This window comes from Ciconia boyciana, chromosome 1, assembly GCF_034638445.1.
Source record: "Ciconia boyciana chromosome 1, ASM3463844v1, whole genome shotgun sequence".
Lineage (NCBI taxonomy): Eukaryota > Metazoa > Chordata > Aves > Ciconiiformes > Ciconiidae > Ciconia > Ciconia boyciana.
The window spans coordinates 31,305,278-31,331,093 of NC_132934.1; the positions used below are offsets into that span (position 1 = coordinate 31,305,278).

At 35.4% G+C, this 25,816-nt stretch overlaps 2 protein-coding genes across 5 annotated transcripts in view; one reads left to right on the top strand and one right to left on the bottom strand.

The window, feature by feature from the left end:
* IMMP2L (inner mitochondrial membrane peptidase subunit 2) overlaps positions 1-25,816 on the top strand; it is a 495,130-nt gene that overhangs the window by 196,777 nt on the left and 272,537 nt on the right. The gene's annotated exons all lie outside the window — the stretch shown is intronic.
* LRRN3 (leucine rich repeat neuronal 3) overlaps positions 19,877-25,816 on the bottom strand; it is a 35,783-nt gene continuing 29,843 nt past the window's right edge. Inside the window, exon 2 of the mRNA XM_072861864.1 lies at positions 19,877-22,849. Within this exon, the coding sequence (XP_072717965.1) occupies positions 20,372-22,498 (2,127 nt within the window). The 5' untranslated portion in view covers positions 22,499-22,849 and the 3' untranslated portion in view covers positions 19,877-20,371. The remainder of the gene's footprint in view (positions 22,850-25,816) is intronic.

Below are 25,816 nucleotides of genomic sequence, written 5' to 3' on the forward strand. Positions count from 1 at the left end.
GACTTGTTAGTTTGAGGAACAAGGATTAATGGACTCCTATATGACTCAAGACTTTAAGAAGCAGGTGCTCTAAATACAAATTAAGTCCCTACATCTAGTATTTTCCATTGAGTTTCTGAGGGAAGCTAAGAAAATATCAGGGACAGGGATAAAGGTAGAGCTTAGACTGTCTGTAACTGGGTTAAAATTTGGCAAGTGCTTAGGGGAGAACGTTACGATCGCAGGCATCAGCCGTAACACAGAAGTAAGAGCTAGTAGTCAAACTATTACTAAACTGGCTTTTTGTGAGAGAAGGACACCAAACTCAATTTGATGTAATTAATTATTTTTTTAAATGAAAGAGCACAATAATATCGGAAGGTAAAATGAAAGCCGTTGCTTTTTTTTTTAATGTTCTCTCACCAAAGGTAGCATGACTAATTAAGGTGTGGCTCTCCTAAATGTGTTTCTCAGGACACAATAAGATTTTGACCCTGGTTGGTGCTGTCAATTTGAATGGTTAGTTATTAGGATCTCAAAGGTAGAAGCAAAGGTTGTTCGCTTTAGTAACAGACAGTTCTTTTGCCTGTGGACAAAAAGCAAATTATTTCAGTGGTGTAGTGTGTTTGAAGTCTTAGAGAAAACTAGTCAAAGTGTTTGTCAGCATACGTCAGAACCAATAAGCCTATCCGTGATCAATTCTTATTGCCTGTGGTGGTGATGTTGCAGTGAGAGTTTATTTTGTGCTGTAAAGGGGAAAGAAAATGTGAAAATAGTTTGGGAAAGTTTTGTAATGAAATGTTTTTAAACTAGAAGCTATTTTTTAAACTAGAAAAGCACACTTATTTACATATATAGTGATTGTGAGATTAAACCAGTCATCACCTCAGCTATTATTACTTGTGATAAATATTTTTATTGATAGGATAACCTTAGAAATTATGTTAGAGATACTGGATCCTATGAAATTCAGCATGCAGGGAAGTTTTTTTATTTTAGTCTGCTAGAGCCAACTTTGGTGCATTGTAAGACCCAGGGGGGCCTCCAGTCATGGTGCGATAAATGTGAGGTTGCTGTGGTTTTGTGTCCCAGGGGTCCAGCCAGTGGCGAAGCTAAGCACGTATCCTGCATAGGCAGATGTACACACCGTGCAGTACACACACTTGGCTGGCCACACAGATCAACAGAAGCAGAAAACAGTTTCTTTACCAGCACCAGCATAAACACACAAACATGAACAGCATGGATAGCCTGATCTTGTTCCCCCTGTCCAGCGGATCAGGATTGGAGTTTGCTATTGCTCACATCCAAACCCATCCACAATACATGGGGTTTAGACATGCAATTGTTTCACCTAGAACTGTGCCCCAGGCCCCGGTTTCGTACAGTTACTGGCACCCAGAGCTATGGGGCCACCAGACCTGCAGTCCCTCTTAAGTGATTGGCACTGAGAAATCTCATCCGACAGAGGTTGCAGCTCAGCCTGATGTTCTCTAGCAGATCATGCACATACACATGCAGACTGGAAAGCATGCTTACGTAGAAAATAGTGAGGACTAGAGTTTAATGAGATAGGACAGACTGTGGTGATCAGGTGCAACACTTGGCCAGACAAATGTACTGACCAGCCACTGGCTTAGATGCAAGTGGCCCCTTTTTTCCTTATGTTTTCCTTACTTAGAATCATAGAATGGTTTGGGTCAGAAAGGACCTTTAAAGATCACCTCATCCAACCCACCTACCATGGGCAGGGACATCTTTCACTAGATTAGGTTGCCCAAAGCCCCGTGCAACTTGACCTTGAATGTTTCCAGGGATGGGGAATCCAGAACTTATCTGGGCAACCTGTTCCAGTGTCTCATCACCCTCATTGTAAAGAATTTCTTCCTTATATCTAGCCTGAAGCTACCCTCTTTTAGTTGTCACTACAGGCCCTGGTAAAAAGTTTATCTCCATCTTTGTTATAAGCCCCCTTTATATATTGAAAGGCTGCAATAAGGTGTCCCCAGAACCTTTGCTTCTCCAGGCTGAACAACCCCAACTCTCTCAGCCTTTCTTCATAGGAGAGATGTTCCACCCCTCTGATCATTTTCACGACCCTTCTCTAGACCTGCTCAAGCAGGTCCATGTCTGTTTTGTGCTGGGGGCCCCAGATCTGGATGCAGTACTCCAGGTGGAGTCTCAGCAGAGCAGAGTAGAGGGGCCGAATCACCTCCCTTGACCTGCTGTCCATGCTTCTTTTGATGCAGCCCAGGATACAGTTGGCTTTCTGGGCTGTGAGCACACATTGCTGGTTCATGTTCAATTTTTCAGCCTTTAAATCCTACCAAATCCACCTTGATTCTTTCCTCCTGTCTCTCCTCCTTCTGCTTAAAGCATCCCATAATAAATTTTACACAATCCCCAAATTCTTTTTTCTCTCTGTCCCAGAATAAATCTTAACACCTCTTTAGGTAATAATCACCTTTAGATTGCAAAGTGTTTGGGGAGACATTTTCTTTCCTTGAGTCATCTTGGTGGGTTTCAAACCAGGGACAACAATCTATCTGTCTAATCATTTTGCAATGGTCTCAAGAGTGTTCATTTAGCACACTTTGTTTTCACTGATTAGTCTATTAGGTTTCCTCTACCTATCCCTATTAGGATGTTGGCTACATTAGAATTCTAACATAAGTTTTACCAAATATTTGATAAAGTTGACTCTTTAGTTAAAAGAAAAAATGTTTTGACCCCTCTGCATTTACTGAAAAATAAAAGCCTCTGTAATTGCATCTGGCTGCCGAAAATTCACATATCTCCTTAGCATGTTGTTAAAACATCATTAGAACTCATTGTCACATCAGGAGGATGCTTTGAATGCTAAACGCTTACATAGATTAAAAAACTGCTCAGATGAATTCATGAGAGAAGAGTCTGTGAAAGGCTGTTAAACATGAAGGTACATGAAAGTTCTCCTGGGTGACGAAGTCCCTGAGGGCTGGGAATTTGAGGAGATGGCAGGGTGTATTATGGGAAAGTGTTATGGAAAGTCACCCTGGTCCTGTGCTCTTCACTAGGCATCTTCTGTTGAATGTTGTCAGAGACAGGATACCAAGCTAGGCCAAGCTTGTGATTTGAATATAACTATCATTGTATTCCTACGTATATACTTGATTGTTAATTGATTGCTTAATAATCAGAACTTAATATATCTGTAGCTTAGCTCACCAGAAAATCTATTTTCTAATGTATTCCTTATTCCCAATAGCCAATGGTATTATCTCATACCATTTGTAAGCCCTACTTATTATGAGCTTTCTCCTTTGTGACTGAATATCTTGATTTCTGCTGCATTTTCCATGTATGTTTTTGTCAGTTTTCCTGAAGGAGTAGGCAGATTCTGTTTCCATTTTTTGTTCTTGTTTGTATCCTTTTTTTATTTTTTCCTTTTTCCACCTACTCTTTCCACTTGTCCATTTTACTGTTATTAATTACCACATTTCCAGTGGACTCTCTAAAGCTCTGAGCAAGGTATTGTTTGGGCTGAATTTTTCCTCTGGACCACTTTGGAAATATTTTTATGTTGTAAAGTAGTCTGTGCTTTTCCAAGTTCTTAAATGTCATGGCACTATCATCATAGTGGTGAAACTGCATGTTTAGGCATATAGTCTGGGACATTACCTTACTTATAAGAGAATTATCCTTGATCAAACTGAAACTTCAAGCTTGAAGACAGAATGAAATGTTAAGAAGGAAGGACTGAAGGTATGGAACAAAACCATGCCCCAAAGATGAAATTTTGAAATAATTAGCAGTACAAGAGGAAAGATTTTCTGGATCATCAAAGTTTCATACTTTTTTTGGAAGGATGAACGTAATTTGAATATTTTTTTCATGTTGATGGATTTATTTTAAATTTTTTATATTCCAGAAAAATGGATGCTAGTTATAGCTAGTTACTCATGTCTGCATTGGAAAAAAGAAGGAAACATTCTTATATTCAGTTTCACAGTCTGTTGCTCTACATTTATGCAAAATCATGCCATTTAGATATGTAGAAGCATCATAATGAAGATGGTAGAATATGAGAAAAGGCATCTAAGAAATTCCTAAGAATTTAGTCCAAAAAAATATACTAAGTATATTTGAAATAAAGTATGGCCACATATTGAAAAAGTATGGAAATAGCTGTCTGCATTATGAATACAGTTTTAAAATTTAGGAATTTAAAAGGCCTAACAACCTACCCAAACTATAGCGTCTCTGCAAGAAGAACTCTTTGAATCATTTAAAAAGGAATAAGAGGGTGTTCCTGATCAAAACTTTGGAGTAATTTCAGCTAAAATATTTCTGCTTCTCTGAGCAGGTTACATTGCAGGTATAATCTCTGGGGATATAATTCCTCTGCAGAATTATTCAGGTTGGAAGATAAGTCATCTAATTCAACCTCTTGCTCAAAACAGGGTGAACTATGAATCAGATCATGTTGCTTCTGATTTTGTCCAGCTGGGTCTTGAAAACCTCCAAGAATGGAAATTTCATAAGGTGTCCGCATTACTTGTTCCCAAGATTATTTTCCTCATAATTAATTATTTTTCTTATATCTAGTTAAAGCACCTCCCCCCCAATTTCAATTTGTGGTTGTTGTCACTCATTTTTCTGCTGTGCACCTCAGTATCGTGCCTGGATCCGTCTTCTTAGTAGCCACTTCTTAGACACTGAAAGGCTGCTACTTATTCCTCCCAATCCTTTTTTCCAGGCTGAACAAGCCCAGCTGCCTCAGACTTCTTCTTACTTCCCTCTTATGGGGTGTATAGTGAGCAGACTTTCCCGCTACGTGTGGCACTGAGAGTTTCTATTATGCTTGCAGAAATTGGTCCAGATACAGCTTTTCCACTGAGATAAAAACCACTTTTTGGAATTAATGAACGATATGTAGGTAATACGTGGTTAGACACAGCAGGACACTTTCAACTTTGTCAAATCTCAGGGGCTACATCCACACACCAGATTTTTACTTTTCACTTAAAAATTGTCCAAAATTTTTGTCCGAGTGCTCCGACCCCTAACACAGCCTGGGAGCATCCTGCTGAACTTGCTCCAGTTGATAAATGTCTTTCTTGTACAGGGGGCTGGGGATCCAAAATTGGACACAGTATTACAGAGGTGGTCTAACAAGTGCTGAGTAAAGGGGAATAATTGTTTTCCTCAATCTACTGGCTACTCTCATGTGAATACAGCCCAGTATACTGTTCACCTACATCCCTACCAGGCACATTTAACCTAGTGTCCTTAGGACCCCTGGGTCTTTTCAGCAGAGCTGCTCCTCAGTGAGCCACTCCCATGTTTGTACTCATTCAGGGGTTAGTCCATCCTAGGTGCAGGACTTTACATGTCTGCTTGCTGGATTTCATGACAGCCTGTTGGCCTAATTCTCCAGCCTTTCTAGGTCCCTCTAAATGGCAGCCCTGTTCTCAAATATATTGACTGCATCCTTCCCATTAGTGTTGTCAGATTGATAAGGATTTTGCCTCCTTCTCCAGGTCATTGATAAAGATGCTAAGCAGTGTAAATGCCAGAATATACCACTGAAGAACAACACTTGTGACTGGTCTCTAAAAAGTACAAAACATTAACCACTACTCTTTGAGTGTGGAGTGGTGTTGTCCAAACTACCATGGCTAGTACTGTGTATTTTAGCACCTTTGTGTCTACAATCTAGGTATATGAATGTGGGGTCTTTTCAAGCTAATCAGGGCTGGTGGGAGTGATATTAAGCTAATGTGCCTTTCTGTCAGACAAATAATGTTCAAATGCACTTGGACCCAAGCTAGTAAAAGCCTTGAAGTGCTGCACAGCACTTTATGGACTTACTAATTCAGATCTCTCCAAATTGCATCTGAAAGGTATCTTTAAGTGTAGATATATCCTCAGAGACTCAACAGATCAGCTCTGTTTTTACATACAGACACCTAGTTGGCTTATTCAGTCTCTCTTACTTCCAAGTTTTCACTGAGTTTTCAGTTAGTTTACTAACAATTTTAAAATGGGTTAAAAAAAATCCCTTTTTTAAAAAAAAGTTTGTCTTACTTTATTGTCTGCCTCTTTTGCATCAGTATTTTCATATATAACTTAAATATATTAACTTAACTTGTATAACCTAATATTAAATGGAATAATTCTTGTCTTCTATCTTTCCTCTCCTTAATGTTATTGTTTTTGTTTTCTTTTTTCTCACCTCTACTCCTGCTCTTCCCTTTTCTTTTTCTTCAAGCTTTTATTCTGTGTGACAGTGATTGGCTTCTTTTTTAGTGGCATACACTTGGTTTGGATGTGATTTAGAACAAACTTGAATACATTCCAGTGTCTTCTGTTATTGCCTTTAAATGGATTTTTTTAGTTAATCCTTTAGAATTAATTATTTTAAAATAATTTTGAGGCTTCTTAAAAGCAACAATAAAAATTGCTGTAGCTCTGGTAATGTTTAGAAAAGTCACAAACCTTTAATTGCTTATTAGTGGCATTATAATTGATACTGTTAAGCAGCTCCTGGACCTTGAGCTCTGTCTTTAATTAGAGACAGTAGTGTCTCCTTCCCTCTGAGATTTCTTTATGAAAATGTTTTCCTTAATAACACAGGGTTATCAGCTTTCAGTTGTCTTCTGGATGAAACCTCCTAAATGACACTACCTGTTGTTTCTGCCTTCCTCATTTTAGCCAGAATTTCCAAGCATGCTCTTCTTCATTGCTTAAGCATTTACTTCTTTTCACTTTCTAAGAAATATTTGTGTACTCCTTGTTTTACAATTAGTATTGTAACTTTTTCCTTGACACTTGGTGAATTATGACTCATAAGGTATGGAAATTATAATTTGTCTCCTAAGCATGATTGTTTCCTGTTGATTTCAGAATACTCATAAGTTCAGGCTTCTTACAGCTTTTTTCTCTATTAAATATTTCGGCCAAATCAAAGCACATACTCCTGCTGTCTTGTCCTTCTCTCACATTCTTGTTAAGTCTTGTCTTCATTTGAAAGTTCTGGATATGTATATTTCATGGTATCTTCAAGCTCACTTGTTTTCCCTGGCTGTTCCTTCATCTCTTTATCATTAATTTTTCTCAGTTTTTGATAATACTGTCACTTCCTCCTGTCCAAAATTTGCTTCCAACTACTGACTCATCTCTTGTTACCTTTAATTATTGTGTTACCAGAATGGGCTGTTAGACCCAGTGTCTTCACTTGTTCCTCTTCAACAACCTTTCCTATACCTTTCCTCTACCCTACTGTTCTCCTTCACTATCATTAAAACTACTTGTAGCACCTCTTTGTTTATTCAACTTATTTTGTTCTCGTATTTATTGATTTGATGCTGTTGCAAACTTGATTTTTTTAGCAATTTTTGTCCTCTATAGCCACATTTTTCCAGCTCTCTTCTTTTCTAGTTTGTTCTAAAATATTTCCGTCATCCTATGTTACAATTCGTTTTTTACCATTGACTTACCTACCATTGAGTGTCTACAGTTTCTGTTTTTTCCTCACTTTGATTTGTAATACTTATATGTTCTGCACTTGATTTGGTAGAAACTTATGATAAGGTTTGTAATCTACCATTTTTTGTTTTAAATATTTTTTCTTTCCTTAGACTTTCTCTCTATTGTCTGAATATTTATGAGATAGTTTCCACAGTCTTGATTAAAGTAACTGTACTCACTGAAAAGTCATCTCATTCTACATACAATTTGGCATATTTAATGTAAGGGTTCTAGCAAGAAGAGTTTAGATTATTTTATACACATCCAGTGTGATGGAATATTAATTTTGGGAAGGGAAAAGTAGAGTTCTGTGCCAGAATGTTAAACAAAAGAGGAGATGCTGATAGTGGGAGAATGATGTTGCATGACATACAAAGACAGGGAACTCTCACGTGTAAGATAATTGAAGCAAAAAGAAATTTTCGAATGAAGGAGACAAAAGGAGGTGGAAGACAAGCTGAAGCCTAAGAAATCCTGTAGGAAGATAATTGATAGTTAAAGATGAATAGGAGGGAGCAGGCTCTTGCAAACTCTTTAGGTCAGGAGGAGTAAGAAACCTCCTGACCTAAACCTATGTTATTTGTGGTATCTTAAAATAAAGTCATTTAGAATATATTGCATGGCATATTACTTTTGTTTCTAATTAGATAATATCTGAACATACAGAACATTCCTTTGCTGGTACTTAAAATTCTAGACTATCAAATATTTCTTTGATGGATATTAAATTATTTAATCCTGAAACAGATGCTCTCCACAAAGTATTCTATTCTAAGAATTTTAAATAAATAATATTGTTCTTTTCCCATTTTGTCTTAATTAAAAATATATGTAATGTTTTCAATTAAATGAATGATGTACATTGCTTTTATACTGTCTTTAGTAGAGCTATGCATATGAAGAGTTTTGAGGGCTGTGAGTCAGATAGTTAGGTTCATGGGGCCAGGCTTTTGATGATTTAGGTACATGCTTAGTAATGTCTAAAACACCCAAACAGGTCAGAGTGTAGTACCTGTTAAATTCAGTGGAAGTTACGCACCTAAATGCTATTGCTGTATGAGGAAGTACTAGTGGGCACTTACCTACCTCTTGATGTGGTAGGGAAAAAACACCACCACTTTGACAATATCTTTTTTGTTTCTTTTATTTGAAACTATTTAGTTAACCGATGTTCAGGGCAGCAGGAGGCTTTTCTCTTTGGTGTGTGTGCTTTGGTGTAATATGTTTATTGGTGTATGCTTATAAATTGTAATAAGCTTTTAAAAGGCTGCATGAATAATACAATTATTCTCTTTCTGTTTTCTCTTTCTAATAATCGAGACATTACACAAGCTAGAAATAATAACTTAAAATAACTCTAGCTGCAGTGGACATCCTCCATTTTAATCAGCTTTTCTAAGACCAGGGGAGAGAAAGTGAGCTTCGGTTAACATAATGTCATTTGAGAAGAGTTGACTGCTGAAGTAGGTGGGGGAACAGACTGCAGAGTTTTCAGGGTTGCAATTTTCCTCTGGCTACACTTCAAATTTGCACTCAAATGCACAGAACAATTCAGCTTTTTTCTGTTCTTTTTTTCATGTAATTGAGAATTATAAAATGATGACAAATAGCATAGAGAAGGATACTCTGGAAATACATTTCATAGGAGACTGGGAAAAAGATGAAGCGTTAACGAAGTAGAAAGTAGTTGAAAAGGAGGGCTGCATGCCCATACTGATGTGATTTTGTGTAAGAGCAAACAGTAGATTAATGCTCAGTGAATGGAAGAAATATGAAGGGTGAGAGAGAGGTTGAAGTTCCTTGAAGAAAGAAAAGGAAGTAATTTTGAATTGGACTCTAACAGCCTGAAAGGCAACAGGGTGATTTTGGACATGATAATGTCCATAATACATTTATAAGGGTTGTGGCAGTGAACAGTGCTATTCTGGACTTGTCAAACTAGGAGTGTGGAAGTCATGGGGATACAGTCATGGGGATACATCCTAGCTTGAGTACTGAAATCGTCTTCAATGGCTGTAGAAGAAATGGAATTGAGAGAGTGGTGTGCATAGTTTATATAATTTTGGTATAGATAGGAGAACTTGTACAAGCAGGTATTTTAGGAGAAGGCATTGTTTCATATTTTGGAACATGTTGTGTGGCACATGAATATTCAATACAGCACTTAGTTTACTAAAAATGGGCATGTACTTCTCATAAATACCTGCAGAGCATTTATGAAATAAATTAGGTAAGACTTTAACGCTTAAGATTGGTAAACACTTTAATTTTTGTAAAGCGCAACACCAGTAGTGAATTGGTAAAATGCATATGACCGCATTTTAGCACGTCAAGTCAAAGTAATATAAAATGGATTTATATAACTTAAATTTTTCTCAGAAGCTATCATTGTATTGCCTTTTACACAACAGTCTGCCTAACTAGACAAAAATGCATTTTTTAAATAGCTACCTTAAGCAATATATATTTACCTATCCCATTTTATAGTAAATGTTAAGGTAAGATTAAATTAATCTAAGAGAGTATAATTGATAGTAACAGTTTGATTTAATTTAATCCTTTTTTTACCTGATATGTAAAGAAAGACATCTCTGATTACCTGTAGTTTAATCATGATAGTTGCTTTACTATAGTGAGACTAACTTTAAACGGTTGGTTTTTATTTTGCATAGTTATTGGACACTTTGCACTTAATTTAAAAGTGATAATTCTAGCTCTATTTCTAGTTGTTTTATCTTCCATTTAAATGTGAGAATATATAGGAACAGATGATTTTCATCATATGGTTCTGTGTCCTATAAAATCATTCCACCATTATGTCAAAGCATTGTCTTTTAGCTGTCTTTAGTAGTCTTCAGACAGTAACCCAGTTTCTTTGGTGCTATAAAGTATTCAGCTGTATGTTTTTAAGTTTAGCTGAAATTCATGCTAGAGACAAAACCAAAAAGATGTTATAAATGTTAGCAGCACAGAGTACAATTTCATACAAAAAAATAAAAATTTCTGACAAGATTCTGCCCTCAAATGTTATTCCCAACAGCCATCTCAAGGAATCTGACTTGTGCTTACATGCTAAATGACAAAACTGTAAACCCTTTGACCTGTAATGTGTAGTATATGAATGCTAAAATGCTTTCTTTATAGAATCTAGGTCTGGACTGGAAGAAAAATGTATAGATGAAGACTATCATCACTGCTTTTTTTGAAATTAGTATTAAATATTTCTCTTTGAGGTTTGTCTCTCTTTGACCAGTGCAAAACCCATGTTTATTCTGCTTTTAAAAGGAGCATGTTCCTTCTTCTCTGTTGAGGTTCTGAAGCACAGTTAATTAACTATCAGGAAAGCTTTGAGATTTGTTTTTGTGTTTCCTAATTATTCAGTTAGCTTGAAGAGCAGCATTCATTTTCTACTCAGTTTTGTGTTGTCCATGCTGTTGCACACCTCAGTTTAGGCATGCCTCACTCCTTTTTTTGTCTTGCAGAGATAATCTTCCCATTTATTTATCTATCCTTCAAGGTCCAGTGATCCAGATGGTGTAATAGCTAGGCTTAAGATGAACAGGGTAATTCTTTCACTATGTTGATGTTACTAGAAACCATATTTAGTGAGTTTAGTCCTTAAAAAAAACCATAAATAAGTTCATTTTTGCATCTTGATTTCTTCCTTGTCTTCTGTCTCCTACTGATAGAAGAGACTCTTATTGCCCTACTGGCCCTTGTTCTGGCACCTAGCTCTCAGGTCATCTTAAGTGCTGGAGAGTGAAATAAGTACATGCTTCCGTAGGAGTCCAATTTTTATTTGCTTATTCATCTGCAGCAATAGTCTGAACTGAAGGGATCACCTATGAATACCTTGTTATTAACATGGGACTCTTCATGTTTGCTTCCTTATCTGTGTGAACCTGAGAGCTGTCTATCTGGCTAGCAACAATATTGTCTGATCAAATCCACACTGTGCAAGTACAGGCAGGCAGTCTCAGGCAGTCTCAGGGTGATACATGACGCCAAATGTCATGGAGGGATCCTTTCCTTGCATTGGTCCTGGGAAAGAGTGTAAGTCTGCATGACATATGGAGATAAAAAGTAAAGTTGAGTTTAATACCACAGTCCTGTCAAAAAGGAATCAACCTGTATATTTCATGATGGTGGCTTGGAATGATGGTCTCTTGTGTAGACATTTTGAAGCAGAAAGCAGTATCTAGGACAGGAGCTATAGACTTCCTTGGCCCTTAATTTAGCACTGAGCTATGGAAGACTATCTCCTGTATGCAGAGCTGTCCTCCGCACTTCTGTTTTCACTTGCGCTCTAGCCAGGACACACGATGAGAACAGTCCTGTATTCAGAGTAGTGCTTAGAACTCAATAATCTGTAGATCTTGGTAGTCTCTTTAATGGATAATTCTTGGAAGGAAGAATATGATTATTTACCATGGCTGTTACATTCTTCTAAGAAGTTATTTCAGTATTCCATATACTTTCCTTACTTTCCTTTCTCTATTTTAGTAGAGAATTCCTACTAAAGGAAATACTGTTCTATGATTCAGGTGTTACATGACTGTTTACTTTGAATGGGTGGGAAAGGATCAGTAGATTCAACTTGTGAGGGAAATCCCAAATTCCCATATTAGGGGGGTATATTTTGTAGAAATGTGAATGTAAATGGTGTTGGATCAAGAAGCTACAATTATTATGATATTTAATATCTTGTTCTTTTGGCCATTTATTCTAAATTGCTCTCCACACCTGAATACATGCAGCATGTAGCATTGTGATTCCCAAAAGCATTATGGCTATTTGGAGCACAGCAGGAAATTGTCATCAACACGAATAACAAACAATAACTACGTAAGGGTAAGGCAGATGGAGTTGTTTTCCACTCTTCTAAACTGTAATGGTAAAAAGAACATCAGCTATTTTAGGATCAGGAATAGGCCATCTGCCCAAATTGCCCTCCCTTTCAGTTTTATCTTTCTCCCATATTATTATTATTTTAATCTGAATGTCATTACATTTTTATGCTTTGTTTCCTTGAAAGATACTTCATCTCATGAGCTGGTTAGTTTTACACCAGCATTTTCTTTAAGAATTCCAGGTCTTTCTTTAATATTTGTATTTTGCTATTCAAATATTTTCCTCCAAATATGATGTTTGCTTGATAATTTTTTTATTAAGTCAGACAACATCTGTCCTTACTGGCAGTGTTGGAAATGATGTGACAGTCTGGCAACAGTAGTAGCAGGAAATAAGCAAAGGACCCACAGGGATCATGGAAGGGAGAGGAACAGAGCATTTGCATCAAGGCAAAGAAAAGGACTTTGGGGAAAAAAGTCTACAAATAATTGAAGCTGAGAGACAAAAAAAAAGAACAAGTGAGAGAGATTTGTAAAAAGCATTTTTTAGCTGCCAGAGGAATTTCATTTGTAGTTTTCAGCTTTGTCTGAAGGGAGGAATGACTTAATAAAAGATTCAGTTGCTTTGAAGACTGTTGATTTATAATCTTGAATGCCTTTGTGGGATAAGCTTTAGAAAGAATTAAATGTTTTCCAATGGAACTTTTTAAAATCTGAAATTGTTGGTTCAATTAATATCAAATGTTCTACAAGAATGTCAACATTTCATATCAGCATTTCATTTCAGGTTTTTTATTAATTCATGTTGTGTAAATACTTGTATTTGTTCTGTCATAGTAATTTGGCAAATGAAAATGAAAGGTTTTCTTCCTAAATTTCCAAAGAAATCATATAAAACCATTTTAATGTTCCGAGAACATTGGAACTTTCTCCCCCTCCCCCTGACCCTTTTTTGTCTGAATAGGAATGAGAGTCATTAACTGTAAAATAACATTTTAGATAAAAATCAATTTCCATCAAACATCTAATTTTCTTTGGAATATAATGGAATTTCTTTTTGTATGTGATTGTTCGTTCATAGTTATGTTCCTAAACATAAGCATCTGGAGTTCTTTTTTGATGACCTGGGACACCAGAGATACACATACAGGGTTGACAAGACCTACGAGAGATAGGAGGACATGTGTCCTTTGGAGCAACAACTGAAAGTCAGGAAGGATGCACCAAAAAGCTTTCAAAATGAAACTGTATATTTGTGTCTTGTTATAGCTTTGTTTATGTCATTAATCCTCACAGTTTACAGGTTATTTAAATGGTTAGCCAAATAATAAATATTATAACTATCTCTAAAGTGTATAGACTTTTTGCAGGTGAATATACTTTCCTTTTTTATGAAAAAATATATTGATATTATTTTCTTGGCATTAATTAAATGTAAAAATTAATTTTTGTAGCTGTAATTCCTAGAAATAGAAATTACACAGTCATATTTTTGGTTTCATTCATGTTTGGTAGCTCTGACAATTGATCATAATTTCTTAAGCAGCCAAAGACAAAAGTGATTTGTCTATTTGAAAAAAACAGTCCAGACTTATGGTCATTTGCAGTCTTTCTTTTACAGTTGGCTTCTTTAAAGATCAGTCTACTTCATTTTTTAAAATTGAAAATGGGAAGGTACTTCAATATAACTACAGCTTTATATCTCTCTGAGAATACTGTAGTCAAGTAGGTAGATGTACACTACTTTTATTTAAACTTTTTCTTGAGTGTTCAAAATACCAAGTCTTTTAAACATGTTGTCCAATTGGCTTAACCTTATATCTCTTTTTGAAAACCCTGGCTATAGAAATGAAACACTACTTAATATAACCAGAACAATAACATAACAATAGTCAGTCATGTACCATAGGGTCAGTTTTCATTATTCATTACTAGTTCTACTGTATGCTTATGCTATTTACAAATGATGCTTGTACATTTTATCTCAGAATACTGAAGTGCAACTAATCATGGACAGAATTTAGTCTGATACATTATATTATTTTCACACTGTCCTGTAATAAAAACATTGAAGAGGACTCAACTCCTTCAGAATTTTTATCGAACCTGAAGTGAATAGCTCTGTTCTCAGTTTCAAAGCACAGTTCTCACTGGATGGGTTATGGTCATGTATTTTAACATTCCAATCATGCAAATCTGGCCAAGTTTCAGTACCAACTCAAATTGAATTTATCCATATACATGTGTAATTGCATTTCTCTTGCTTAATATCCAACTTCTACAGTTGTCATATGGGTAAGTGAAGTTAGGTTGTTTTCTTTTATCTTCACAGACTTTGGCATCTAAGTTAATTTTTGTTCTCATTGTCTTGATTTTATGTTTACTGAATATTTAGATAATGTTTTTCTTTTTCTGTTGTAGCTTAGCATTTTCCCTGAGTACCTATTTAGCCTTTTCCTGAGAAGATTGGTTTCAATTATTTCCAATGGTATTAAACTGTAAGCTATTCAAATTACACATTTAGTATGTTAACCAACTGACTGACCAAAACAATTGGTTTGGAAGGTCAACAAATATTTCCAGAAAGATGCATTTTTTTTTCCTACCTAGCAGTTTATTCCAACATCTTTCTACTGTTGCTCATGGGACCCAAAGGTGTTCTAAAAAGATCACTTGTATCTATTGCTTCCCCAACAATTTTATTCAAGATGTCTTTCTGTAAGCTATGTTGTGATGAAGTCTCAAGATCTGCAGTAGACAACACCAGTAATTTTTTACTCTGCATATGTTTCTAGTCATCTTGTTTCTTACCTCTACAAAAGCTGCATGCAATTGTTAATGTGTTACCAAGCACATTTCTCATCTTTAGCATGAGGTGAAGTGTTAGTCTTGGTTTGTTTCTAGTGGTTTGTGTTCAATGGCTATCTTCTCCATTCCATTTAACTATATTCTTCAAAATGTCTTCTGTAGTTTTCATACTGAACTTTTCGTACTTACTGTACACTTTCTGCTATGTAAAGTTTCTTGTCTTGTCGGTGCCACACCTCCACTCTGGTTTTACTCCATTCAGTTCATTAATAAGAACTGTTTTCTTCCTTAAGTCTGATAGAGTGACACTTTTCATTTTTTTCTCTCTAAAACGTCAATTCTTTTGGTACTGTCTAGTATGTGAACTTATTTTCTAGACTATATAGGCACCTTTTTCTGAAATGTCTCTTCCGGTTTCAGATAACAAAGAATATTTTATAAGATTATTTTTAATCATGGTGTCTCTTCTGTTACTGGCCAGCACAAGATTGAGAGAAGAATCTCCATTTCTTTTTTAAGTTATCTTGAGGTCACTGCTTAAGGTTACAGAAGCAGAATGAATTTTATTAGTGAATTTTGGAAATGGAAATTTCCTTTTAAGATGTAAATCAACATTTGTTGATTTTGTGTGATCATCTGTGATCTTTTATCTAAGTTTTTTAGCTACTATTTGGGGTTATGATTTCACATCATTTTAGCTAAAACAGAAACTTAAATGTACATACGTAAGTTACCATTTGGCTGTGTTAGCTGATGGAATATTGGAAATGATTTTTGTAAATATTTTACCAAGAAGGAAATGCTTAATCTTTTTATGAATGGAACACAACTTTCCAGTCTAGTAGCCGATAGAAAGAAGTAAGGTAACTGAATTAAAAAATTGAATTAAAAAGTCTTTTCAGTCTTATGTTTTGGGTATTGCCTAGCCAGACATTTCAAACACTCATGTTTGCCTTCTCTCTTTCATTAGTAGCGTGTTTTAGAATGAGGTTTGCTGTCAAATGCCAAGATAAAGTTAATCTATTTCTGAGCTACTATTTTCTGGTTTGAATAATCAGTAAGTACTGCTTTTAATGCATTGGATTCCTGAGAGAAAACTATTAAATAAATGGAAACATAGGTGTGTAACAATGCTTTTCTCTGTTTCTGAGGAAATTAAATATAGGTTGTTGCCAGTTCCTACCTCCATTAAAGAGAGTAAACATCCCAATTAATAAAAGACAAAAAATTTAGCCCTGTGCCTTGTGTGAAAAAAACAACCTTCCTGTAAATGAAGAGATTATTAAAAAGTATACTATACCACTATTAGGAAGTTCTTCCTATACTTTTTTAACAGATTCTACTTTGCTGAAAAAATTGTTAGATTTTTTGGACATATGTCTGTGAAGTGATGTAAGTTAAATATACACTAAGCTATTAAAGCTAAAAGGTGGATTTATTACTTCCTAAGGACTCTCAGGTTTATATCTGTGGAAGAAGCAGCTATCCATTTTTACACACAGCTACACAAGAATCCCACTGCTCACCTGTAGCTTCTGTGGGGATTTTAACATGAAGAATGTCTTTGGTCATGGAGAAATAATTAATATTTTTAGAGATTTGTTAGGCTAATATCATGGAGATGTTTCTGTGTAGATATTAAAGATGTTATGTTTATATGGATAGTAGGTGGTTCACAGTACTGCCATTGAAAGCATTGCCATGTGTTCTACAAGATACTACTTCTGTATAGTAGATAAAATAATGCAATACAGATATAATGAAATAAAGGTCTGCAGACAGGCTACCATGTTGCTAATAGAACAGAAGTACTTCACACATACACACAAAAGTCTATATAATAAAAGGATCAAACAACAGTTCATTGAACAGTATACATGTTGAAGTCTAATTTAAGTGGGTTTAAATGGCCTCACCTCCAGCATGCTTTTGGCCTTTAACATGTTCTTACAGTAAATAGAATTTGATCAAAAAATATCATCAAACTTACATTTCTGTTAGAAACATGTAAAATTTCAATGTAAAGGTATTCAAAATCTGAGTAGAATACTGAAGAATTGTAATGCTGTTGACATATAAGTTCATGAATGAATGGATGTTGATATGAACTTGAATGTGCTAGTAAGTATGTATTTTTAAACTTTTAATCTAAATCTGCAAACATTTATTTCTGCAGATCTTTTGGTAATAGTGAGAACTCTTTGACGGGATATCTTTGTTCTCATTATTGCAATTGTATTCCTTCTTTGTACCCCATCAGTTAAACACCCCTACCAAATCACTAATGCTTTATTCTATGAGTCACTAAAAAGTCTATGATCTCCTAACCTATTGTAGAGACACTGCTGACCATATTCTTATGGACATTTTCCTAGTATTTCTTAAAGTTTCACTTTTGAGTGATAGCAGTGAACACAGATCTGTACAAATAAAGAATATTACTCGATGATTAGTTACAGAAGATGCATCTTGTTGGTATGCTGAAAACAGAAGCTCAGCATGTTCTTTCAAAGATACTTTCAGAGAAAGGAAGGTATAAAGTTGTAAAATGGCTTAATCAAGGTCATGTGAGAGGAGGATTGCAAAGCTACTTTAAGAAAATGCAATTATATTTCTCTTTTTTGGGATATAAAGGAAATAATTTACATCTTAACAATTAGCAACAGGATGATTCATTTCTTCTTAAAATGTAAGGTATATTTTCATCTGATATCAGCCCAAGTATAGAATGATGCAAATATTTGTGAGATATATCTAGTTATATTTCAGCTCTCAGTTTAGTATGAGAATTCTTCTATATAAAAATGCATTTTATCTGTCAACAAAACCTTTTAAAGAGGTATTTAAATAAAGTAAATAAAGCCTGTACTTATTCTGTGAGGGGAAAAAGTCTAACCAATCCCCTCCATTAGACTTGTATTCGCGCGCTGTTTTATACCATTGTGCAGAGATGTTTTTGGCTGAAAAAAGTAGATTCTCATTTCTAATCTCTAAGAGTTGTAAGTTCTAAATGCAGCTTGATTCCAAAGGTAAACATACAAGATATACCTACAAGTACTTGCTGACAAGTCCAATATCTGCTTGGTGATGGGTCCCATTTGAGCTACCATTTCTCGAGGAAGAGCTCCACTCCGGCAGCTCTGTCATTGGTGCTGAAACCTGTCATGCCGTCGCAGCGTTTCTCTGATCCATGTCAACATGCCTTTATGTGTGATAGCAATTCATCAGGTTTGTAAACTTCCTTCTTCAATGAAACATATCGACTTTATGAATATCCTAAGTTTGGGTAGTTTAAAATTAGTATCAGGTGGTTCTTTCTGCCTTTAACAACTTCGAAAATTACCTTTATGTAATTTAAAAATCCTGGGATTTAATTAGAAAAAGGACACTTTAACATGAAAACACGTTATTCATTAGTACTAGATAAAGTGAAATTATTTTTCCATGTTATACGTGTTTATAGACCATTAATATTTTGAAAGTATGCGGCAAACCATAAATAAGTGGCAAAGTTAATTTCTAAATACAAGAAGTAACTCTTCTTCTTCTACCTACAAAAATTGTCAGTGATTCCACAGAAATGTTTACTTCAGTCAAGTCTAGAAAGATAAAATATATATTATTATAGATTTTAAAAAATGTTAAAGTCTACTAAAGACTTAGAAGGAATGTTTGTTACTCCTGCTTTTACTTTGTAATTCAAGCTACCTATGTGAATATTTACTTCTTTTACTTCATTCTGTGAATATTTGCTTCTTTAAACAATATTCGGAGATAACAATTTTTTTTTCTTTATTCTTCCTATTTATTTTCATATATATGAACCAAAATAACATAAAAAATTTTGCTGTTGCGTTCTTTGTCAGGAGGTACTACATCTTTTCATCAGGAATCTTAATGGTCTGATGTCTTTTCTCTGCTGGGCTTAGGATTAGTCACTTTTTCTATCCTAACAGAATTGGGTTTAGCTTGTAATCAACATTCTGATCAGCAGCTTCTGTGCACATTTGCTGCCTATGGGCCCAGTCCTACTCCCGTGAGAACTTTAGCTTCAATATGAGTAGTCAGGTATTTCTTGTTCTCTTTTCATTTTGTTTCAATTCGTTTCTACTAGTAATGTTTCTGTCAGTCATTTATTGCTTGTTACATTGTGAAAGCTGGGGAGGTTTATAAACTAGTCAGTTGTAATTGCTGAACAGAAGTGTGCAGGTCCAGAAAGTAAACCTTAATATCATTTAAAGTGTTCAAGCTATCTGAGTTCCTTGTATGGCCGGGTTAAAGTTTAGACATTACTAATAACTGAATTACCCTTTTGACTGAAGACAAAATATTGGATTTATATTATCTGAGTCTAAACATTGCATTCAGTTTTCAGGCTTCTGGGAAAATACCAAAGCAGCTCAAAACTTGCTGTTATTAGTAGCTAACAATCTATTTCCCTATCAGTCTTATGTCTCCTTCCCGCCCTTCTTCTCTCTTCTTCCTCCCACAATAAGCAATGTGTAAAGTATGGTTATTATTATGGGAAAGTACTTCATAAAAATATTTATTGTGTGGTTTATTGCAATTATATAGCCTAAAACCAGCAAAAATAGCCTATGTGCTCAGATCAACATTTAACAGGAGAATATGTAAGGAGATATTTTATCAGACATTAAAATGAGTTTGTTTATTGTCAGTCAAGAGCTCCCAGAAAGTTTTTTTTTTAGAAACAAACAAGCCAAAAACTATTTTGATTTTAATCAAAAATGTATTTTCCTCATAAAAAAAATTCACATACTCACTGTGTCTACTCTACAGAATTTGTCCATTTCATTACACCATGTGTCAATCCTAGTATATCTGTTCACTGCAAAAACTCGTGGCTAGTGTGTGTAATACAGCACAGGAGGAGGTATTGCTCAGTTCCACTACTTTTATATAATAATTAAAAAAAAATACAGAAAATGTTCTTGGCTACTTCCACTGTATTCCAGACTTAAAAGTCCCATGAAAGTTCTAGAAAATGAAGTTATTTGTATTTGGTTGGTAGAATACCCTTAGAAGCCAGTTAGTTAAAATTCTTCTCTTATGCTGAGTCAGTACATATTCCCATTTGTCGGCAGCAGGAAAGTCCAGGCGTCTAGTTCCTAAAAGAAATACTTTTTCTTGTTGCCTTTTTATTCAGCACAAATGCAGTCATGTGCTTTTTATTTCAGAAATTAAGTGATATACTGACATATTTATGACATATTGGTTGGTACACCTATTACAGTTGCTTTTACTTCCATTGCTGTGCTTTTTTCTTTGCCCATGTCCCAAAGACTGATTAAAGGAGGATAAAGCTCATTGAGTGAAAAGGATTGTTTCTTCAGGTAATTCTTTAGATAGCTGTGTCCAACGTCATAGTTCATCTCTTGTGAGATGCAGCTGTAGAGATATATCACAGAGATGATTCCCAAAAGAGCACCAAGGCAGGCAAGATATCCTATTATGTTGTTCTTTTCATAGCCTTTCATTGCCAAGTCCAGTCCTTTTGTGGTTACGTTGACACATTGTTTCTTATTCTGTGAATAGATAGTGGGAATATCTATACAAATTTTGTATTCGGTTGATGGATTTAGATGTGTAAGATTATATACCTTTATATCAGATGGTATTCGAGCGCTCTGTGCAGCCTGAGAGTTTTCAGCTTTCAGAAAGGCTGTCCATCTAACACTGGACTTCAGAATTTTAGAATTTGCTTTCCATGAAACCAAAACAGAATTAGATTTTATATCTTTTATTTTAATATTCAAAGATCCATTGCTGTCCTGAGGGAAAGAGCCGTCCACTTTAATCATGACTGACTTTAGGTCTGCCCCAACTAAATTTGTTGCTATACATGTGTATAAGCCACTTTCTTTTTGTGTTACATCACTTATGTCTAATGTTCCTTCTGAATGAATGTAGTATTTATTAGAAATAGTGTTAGGCAAAAGTTTGTGTCCTGATGGTGTTATCCAGTAGATTTCAGGTTCTGGTTCTGCTGTTGCTCTGCAGTGTAAGGAAATATGGCTGCCAGTTTTTAAATCCAGAGTAGATGGAAAACTTTCAGGAGCTATCAGGGGGAGACAGATTTCCATCATTTCCCGGAAGTGTATCTGTCTCACATTCTGGCCTTGGAATTCAGGAGGGTCTACACAAAACAGGGACTCCGGCTCCATGAAGCGAATGTTTGTTTTATTCATGTTAATCCAGCGGATGACACAATCACATCTAATGGGATTGCTGTGTATACTAACTTCTTTGAGGTTAGGCAAGGATTCTATTGTACTGCGGTACAGGGCGCTGAGCGCGTTGCTGTTGAGCATGAGCGATTCCAGCTTGGGAAGTCTGTAGAATGCATTTGGATGAATGTATGATAATCTGGGGTTATTGGTAGCTTCTATTTTTCTTAAATCTGGCAAATTATCAACAGCAAGACTATCTATAGAAATCAGTTCAGGCATGTTATTAATTCCTAACTCTTTTAGGTGCAGCATATTGCTAAAATCTCCTCGTCGTATTCTGTTAATGGGATTCTTATTTAGATCCAGAAATTTAAGATTTGTAACCTTTTGAAGAGCAATGTGGGGCACTCTAACAAATCTGTTGTCGTAAAAGGAGATGCTTTCTAAATTGTCAAGGCCAACCAAAGCATTATCTGGTATTTCAGTGAGATTTATGCCTGCTAAAACTAGACTGCGGAGATTGATAAGAGGCTTAAAGTTCATATCTTCGATTCTGATAATTGGGTTTTCTCCAATCATGAGAATTTCAAGATTAGGAGTAGCTTCAAACCACTTCCTGTTGATCATTTGCAGACCATTTGAATTGAGATGAAGTCTGAGAAGATTACTGAGGCCTATGAAAGCTCCCGGTGCAATCACAGAAAGCAGGTTATGATTAATATAAAGCTCTTGTAAATTGTGGAGTCCAGAGAGACATTCTTCAGGGAGTTCAGTAAGTTTGTTTTCTTCAAGGTACACCGAAAGCAACTGTGGTATCTTTCTAAGATTAATACTGGTCACAGAAGATAAATTGTTCTGAGATAAATCTAGACCAGTTAAATTCACTGGGAAGTCTACTGAATGTTCTATTTTTGCAATATTATTAGTCTGTAGAAGTAGAACCTGTGTGTCAGCAGGCAGTCTGGCTGGAAAATTAAAAAGGCCTAAATCATTACAGTCCACTGTTGGAGCTTCCATATACACAGACCTGGGGGTGAACCATGGTCTGATCTCACATGTACATGACTCTGGGCAGTCTGCTTTTTTTTCTACAGCTTGTACTAGTGCAGTGATAACTAGGCCAAGTAGAAAATTAATTTTGAGTTGCATGTCCTTCATCTTAGCTCAAATGTTCAGAAAAGTAACAGACCCTTTATTATTCCACAATTATGGTTTTGGAATTCAGTATGACCTGGTCAATTGATAATACACACACTTGCATTTGTCAAATGATGATCGTGAAGGACTTTCTTCCTGAGGATAAGTGACAAATTTGTAACCAACTTGTCCAGTAGTAAGAGGCATTTTGTGGAAATGAAGGTCACTCTGTCCTTGATGACATAAAATTGATAAGCTTTGTGAAGATGAAGTATGTATAGATGGTCATAGGAGATTAAGCAATTCATTTATTTAGTAGTATTAACTTCAAATCCCATGATTGATTAGTGTTTGCAGGAATGACAGGATGACCTAAAATATAAGAAGAGGAAATAATTAGTATAAGAAACTATAAAGTTATAAATTAATTTAGCCATCTTTTGCTCTCTAATGTTAATTATTGCAAGTAAGAAAAGAAAATGACTGTGGTGCCTAGAGTATTATAGTGGTATCCAGATAGCATAAATGAAGTTAATATACTAATATATCTTTAGACTTGTAGCTTGTCATACATCCAGTGGAGCATTGCTCTACAGAAAGATGAAGATCCACAGAGTATAAAGCAAAATATATCAGTGAGATTTTTCTACATATTTTATGCTCCTTTAAAATATTTTCTTTTTTCTTTCAGTTATCACTAGAAGCAGACTGAGTTCTGTTGGCTTTGAAAATGTAAACACTGAGCAAAAATCCTACAGAGCATGAATATTTAACTTTTGAACATGAAGTTTATGAATATAAAGAACATAATTTATGTGTAATCGATGGAAAAAGGAATGGTTGGATTAATACACATTCCTAATGATGACATTCTTAGGCAAGCCTGTGAGATATTTATACAGAAATATACACAATTGATAATCCACAGGTTTTATAATTTTCTAATTCTTTTTGTAGTTGCTGTTTAGGAAATTTTTTTTTTTTTTTCTTTAAAGCAATAATTAGAAAGAAATATGTACTTCATAATAAATAGCTCATCATCTTGGCAAATTGAAGCTAATTACTGGCTTGCTCATTTTGGCTTCAATAACTTCAGTTGTAAGGAATAATAATAACAGAAAAGTGTCTTTAGAGCAATAAGAAGGAAAAAAAAATCTACACTAGCAATTGCTTCTCTGGTTTGTAGCTCTGCAAGAATCTGAAATTTGCTATGAAGTTGCAGATTGTCTTCATGTCCCAAATTATAGTAAAGACTGAAGCCTTAGCATCTTGAAGCATCAAATGTGTCCTCTCCAGATTTTTGGTATGTACTTGCTTTTTCTGAGGAAAAAAAAATCCTGCTATGAGTGTACCTTGTGTTCCAAGCCATATAATTCAAAAGCTTCTGTGTTTTCATATATGAAGTAGTACACATTAACTGCTTCATTTGCTTCAGAATATAGACTCTGCACTAACTTTAAATGGACTTTGTCTCAGAAGACTGTCAGATGATACACATTTATGCCCTTTCTCCCCTTGCCTCTAGTGTTAAAATTCACAGTGACATTGTTTATAAACTGTAAGATAAGATCAATGCTTCATTGTCATTGATAAATAACTTTTGAGGTGCTGTTGGTATAGATAGACAGAATTACAAACGTCAAGTGTCAGGGGTTTGGATTTTAGGTTTCCTTTCCAGGCCCAGGAGGATTTGGCTTATTGACCACGTAGGTATTCCATATCAGCTCAGAGGAAAGGTGTTGGACCATGTTGAGTGACATGAGCATTGGCCAATTTGAAGTATATTTGGCAAGTCTTCAAGGCTGCTGTTTGTGTTATGTACATTTAAGGACATTTAATATTTTATTTTAACATGTAAGTGTATTAATAAAGTGAACAGACAATGTGTGAGATAAACATACAGAAAACATTCTGCTGTTTTGAGGATTAATAGTATGTTTTTATGCAAATGGCCCAGTTTATACTGAAATGCAAAGACATGCTGACTGAAATAGTAAAAATGTAATCTGTTCCTTTGTTCTGGGAAATTAGATGAACTTGAGGCTTGCAGAAAAATAAAGGTTTGCATTGGACAGTTAATGCCTATAACTTGCTCTTAATTTTGCTACCAGGAGGCAAGGTGATACACCTGTATGGAGTACTGTCCCATTTCCTAAAGATCTTGGTAGAAATCATTCTATGCCTAATGCATAGATGTAATTTACTTTGCAGGGACAAGAGAGGATGTCCGTGGGGGGGCATTTTTTGAGTCATGTTCTTGATGCACTTTCTAAAGCACATGTCGCATTGAATTCTCAAATTTTATTTGGATCGTGTATTAAAAATGTATCTGTAAGTGTGGCAAATACAAAATGTAAGCTTCTAATAATTTAAAGGTCATTGGAAGTCTTACCTGAATAGTAAATTAATGGAGATTCAACAAACTGCGACTGCAGCTATCAAATCTCAGCATTTTGATCCCACTATGATGGTCAGGGACTTCTGCTCAGTAGAGGTACTGTGAAAGTATTCTGGGGAAGTATAACTACATAGCTGACCTGGTTATCTCCTCCTCCCTGGACATTTGCTATTGGCCACTGCAAAAAATAGGATGTGGACCAAGATGGACTTTTCATGTGTGTCCCAGGTACCTGAGAGGCTGTAGCAGTTAAAGCATGTAAACTACTACATTTTCGTGTACATAGAGCAAACATCCTCCTGGATTTGAGTTTATACTCCTCCTGAGTTTATACTTCAGCTTCTCTGGGATTCTCAAGTGAAAAACAAGGGCACCAGTGGACATTTTCATGTCATATATATTAGAGTGGGCTTTCCGCAAAAGGCAGCAAAAAAGAAGAGGTTGGAGATCCAGGTTCTGAATTCTTCTTTATGATTTACTCTGATGTCTTTTCTCTTTCTGGTGAACGCTCCAGCTAATAAGCCACTAGCTCAAGCTCATATGGTGTTCTAGCATAAATCTTTCTTATTTCTCCAGTTAAAGTGCCTTGTATAAAATATTCACTGGGGTTGAGTGCCTTGAATAACAGATTGTAGAATAATTTTCACACTCTCTCCCAGCCTGCACAGTCATCATTCCAAAATGCATTGTTTCACTTCAGAAAGATTTTTGGTTTAAATAGTATCATATCTATGTATTATTTTACATGAAAATGATTTAGTATTAACTATCATTCAAGGTGTGGAATAAAATAATATTTCTGGAGTAGCAGAGACATCCATGGTGGCTTATGAGATCATAGAATCATAGAATAGAATATCTCAAGTTGGAAGGGACCCATAAAGATCATGGAGTCCAACTCCCTGCTCCTCACAGGACAACTTAAAACTAAATCATATGAC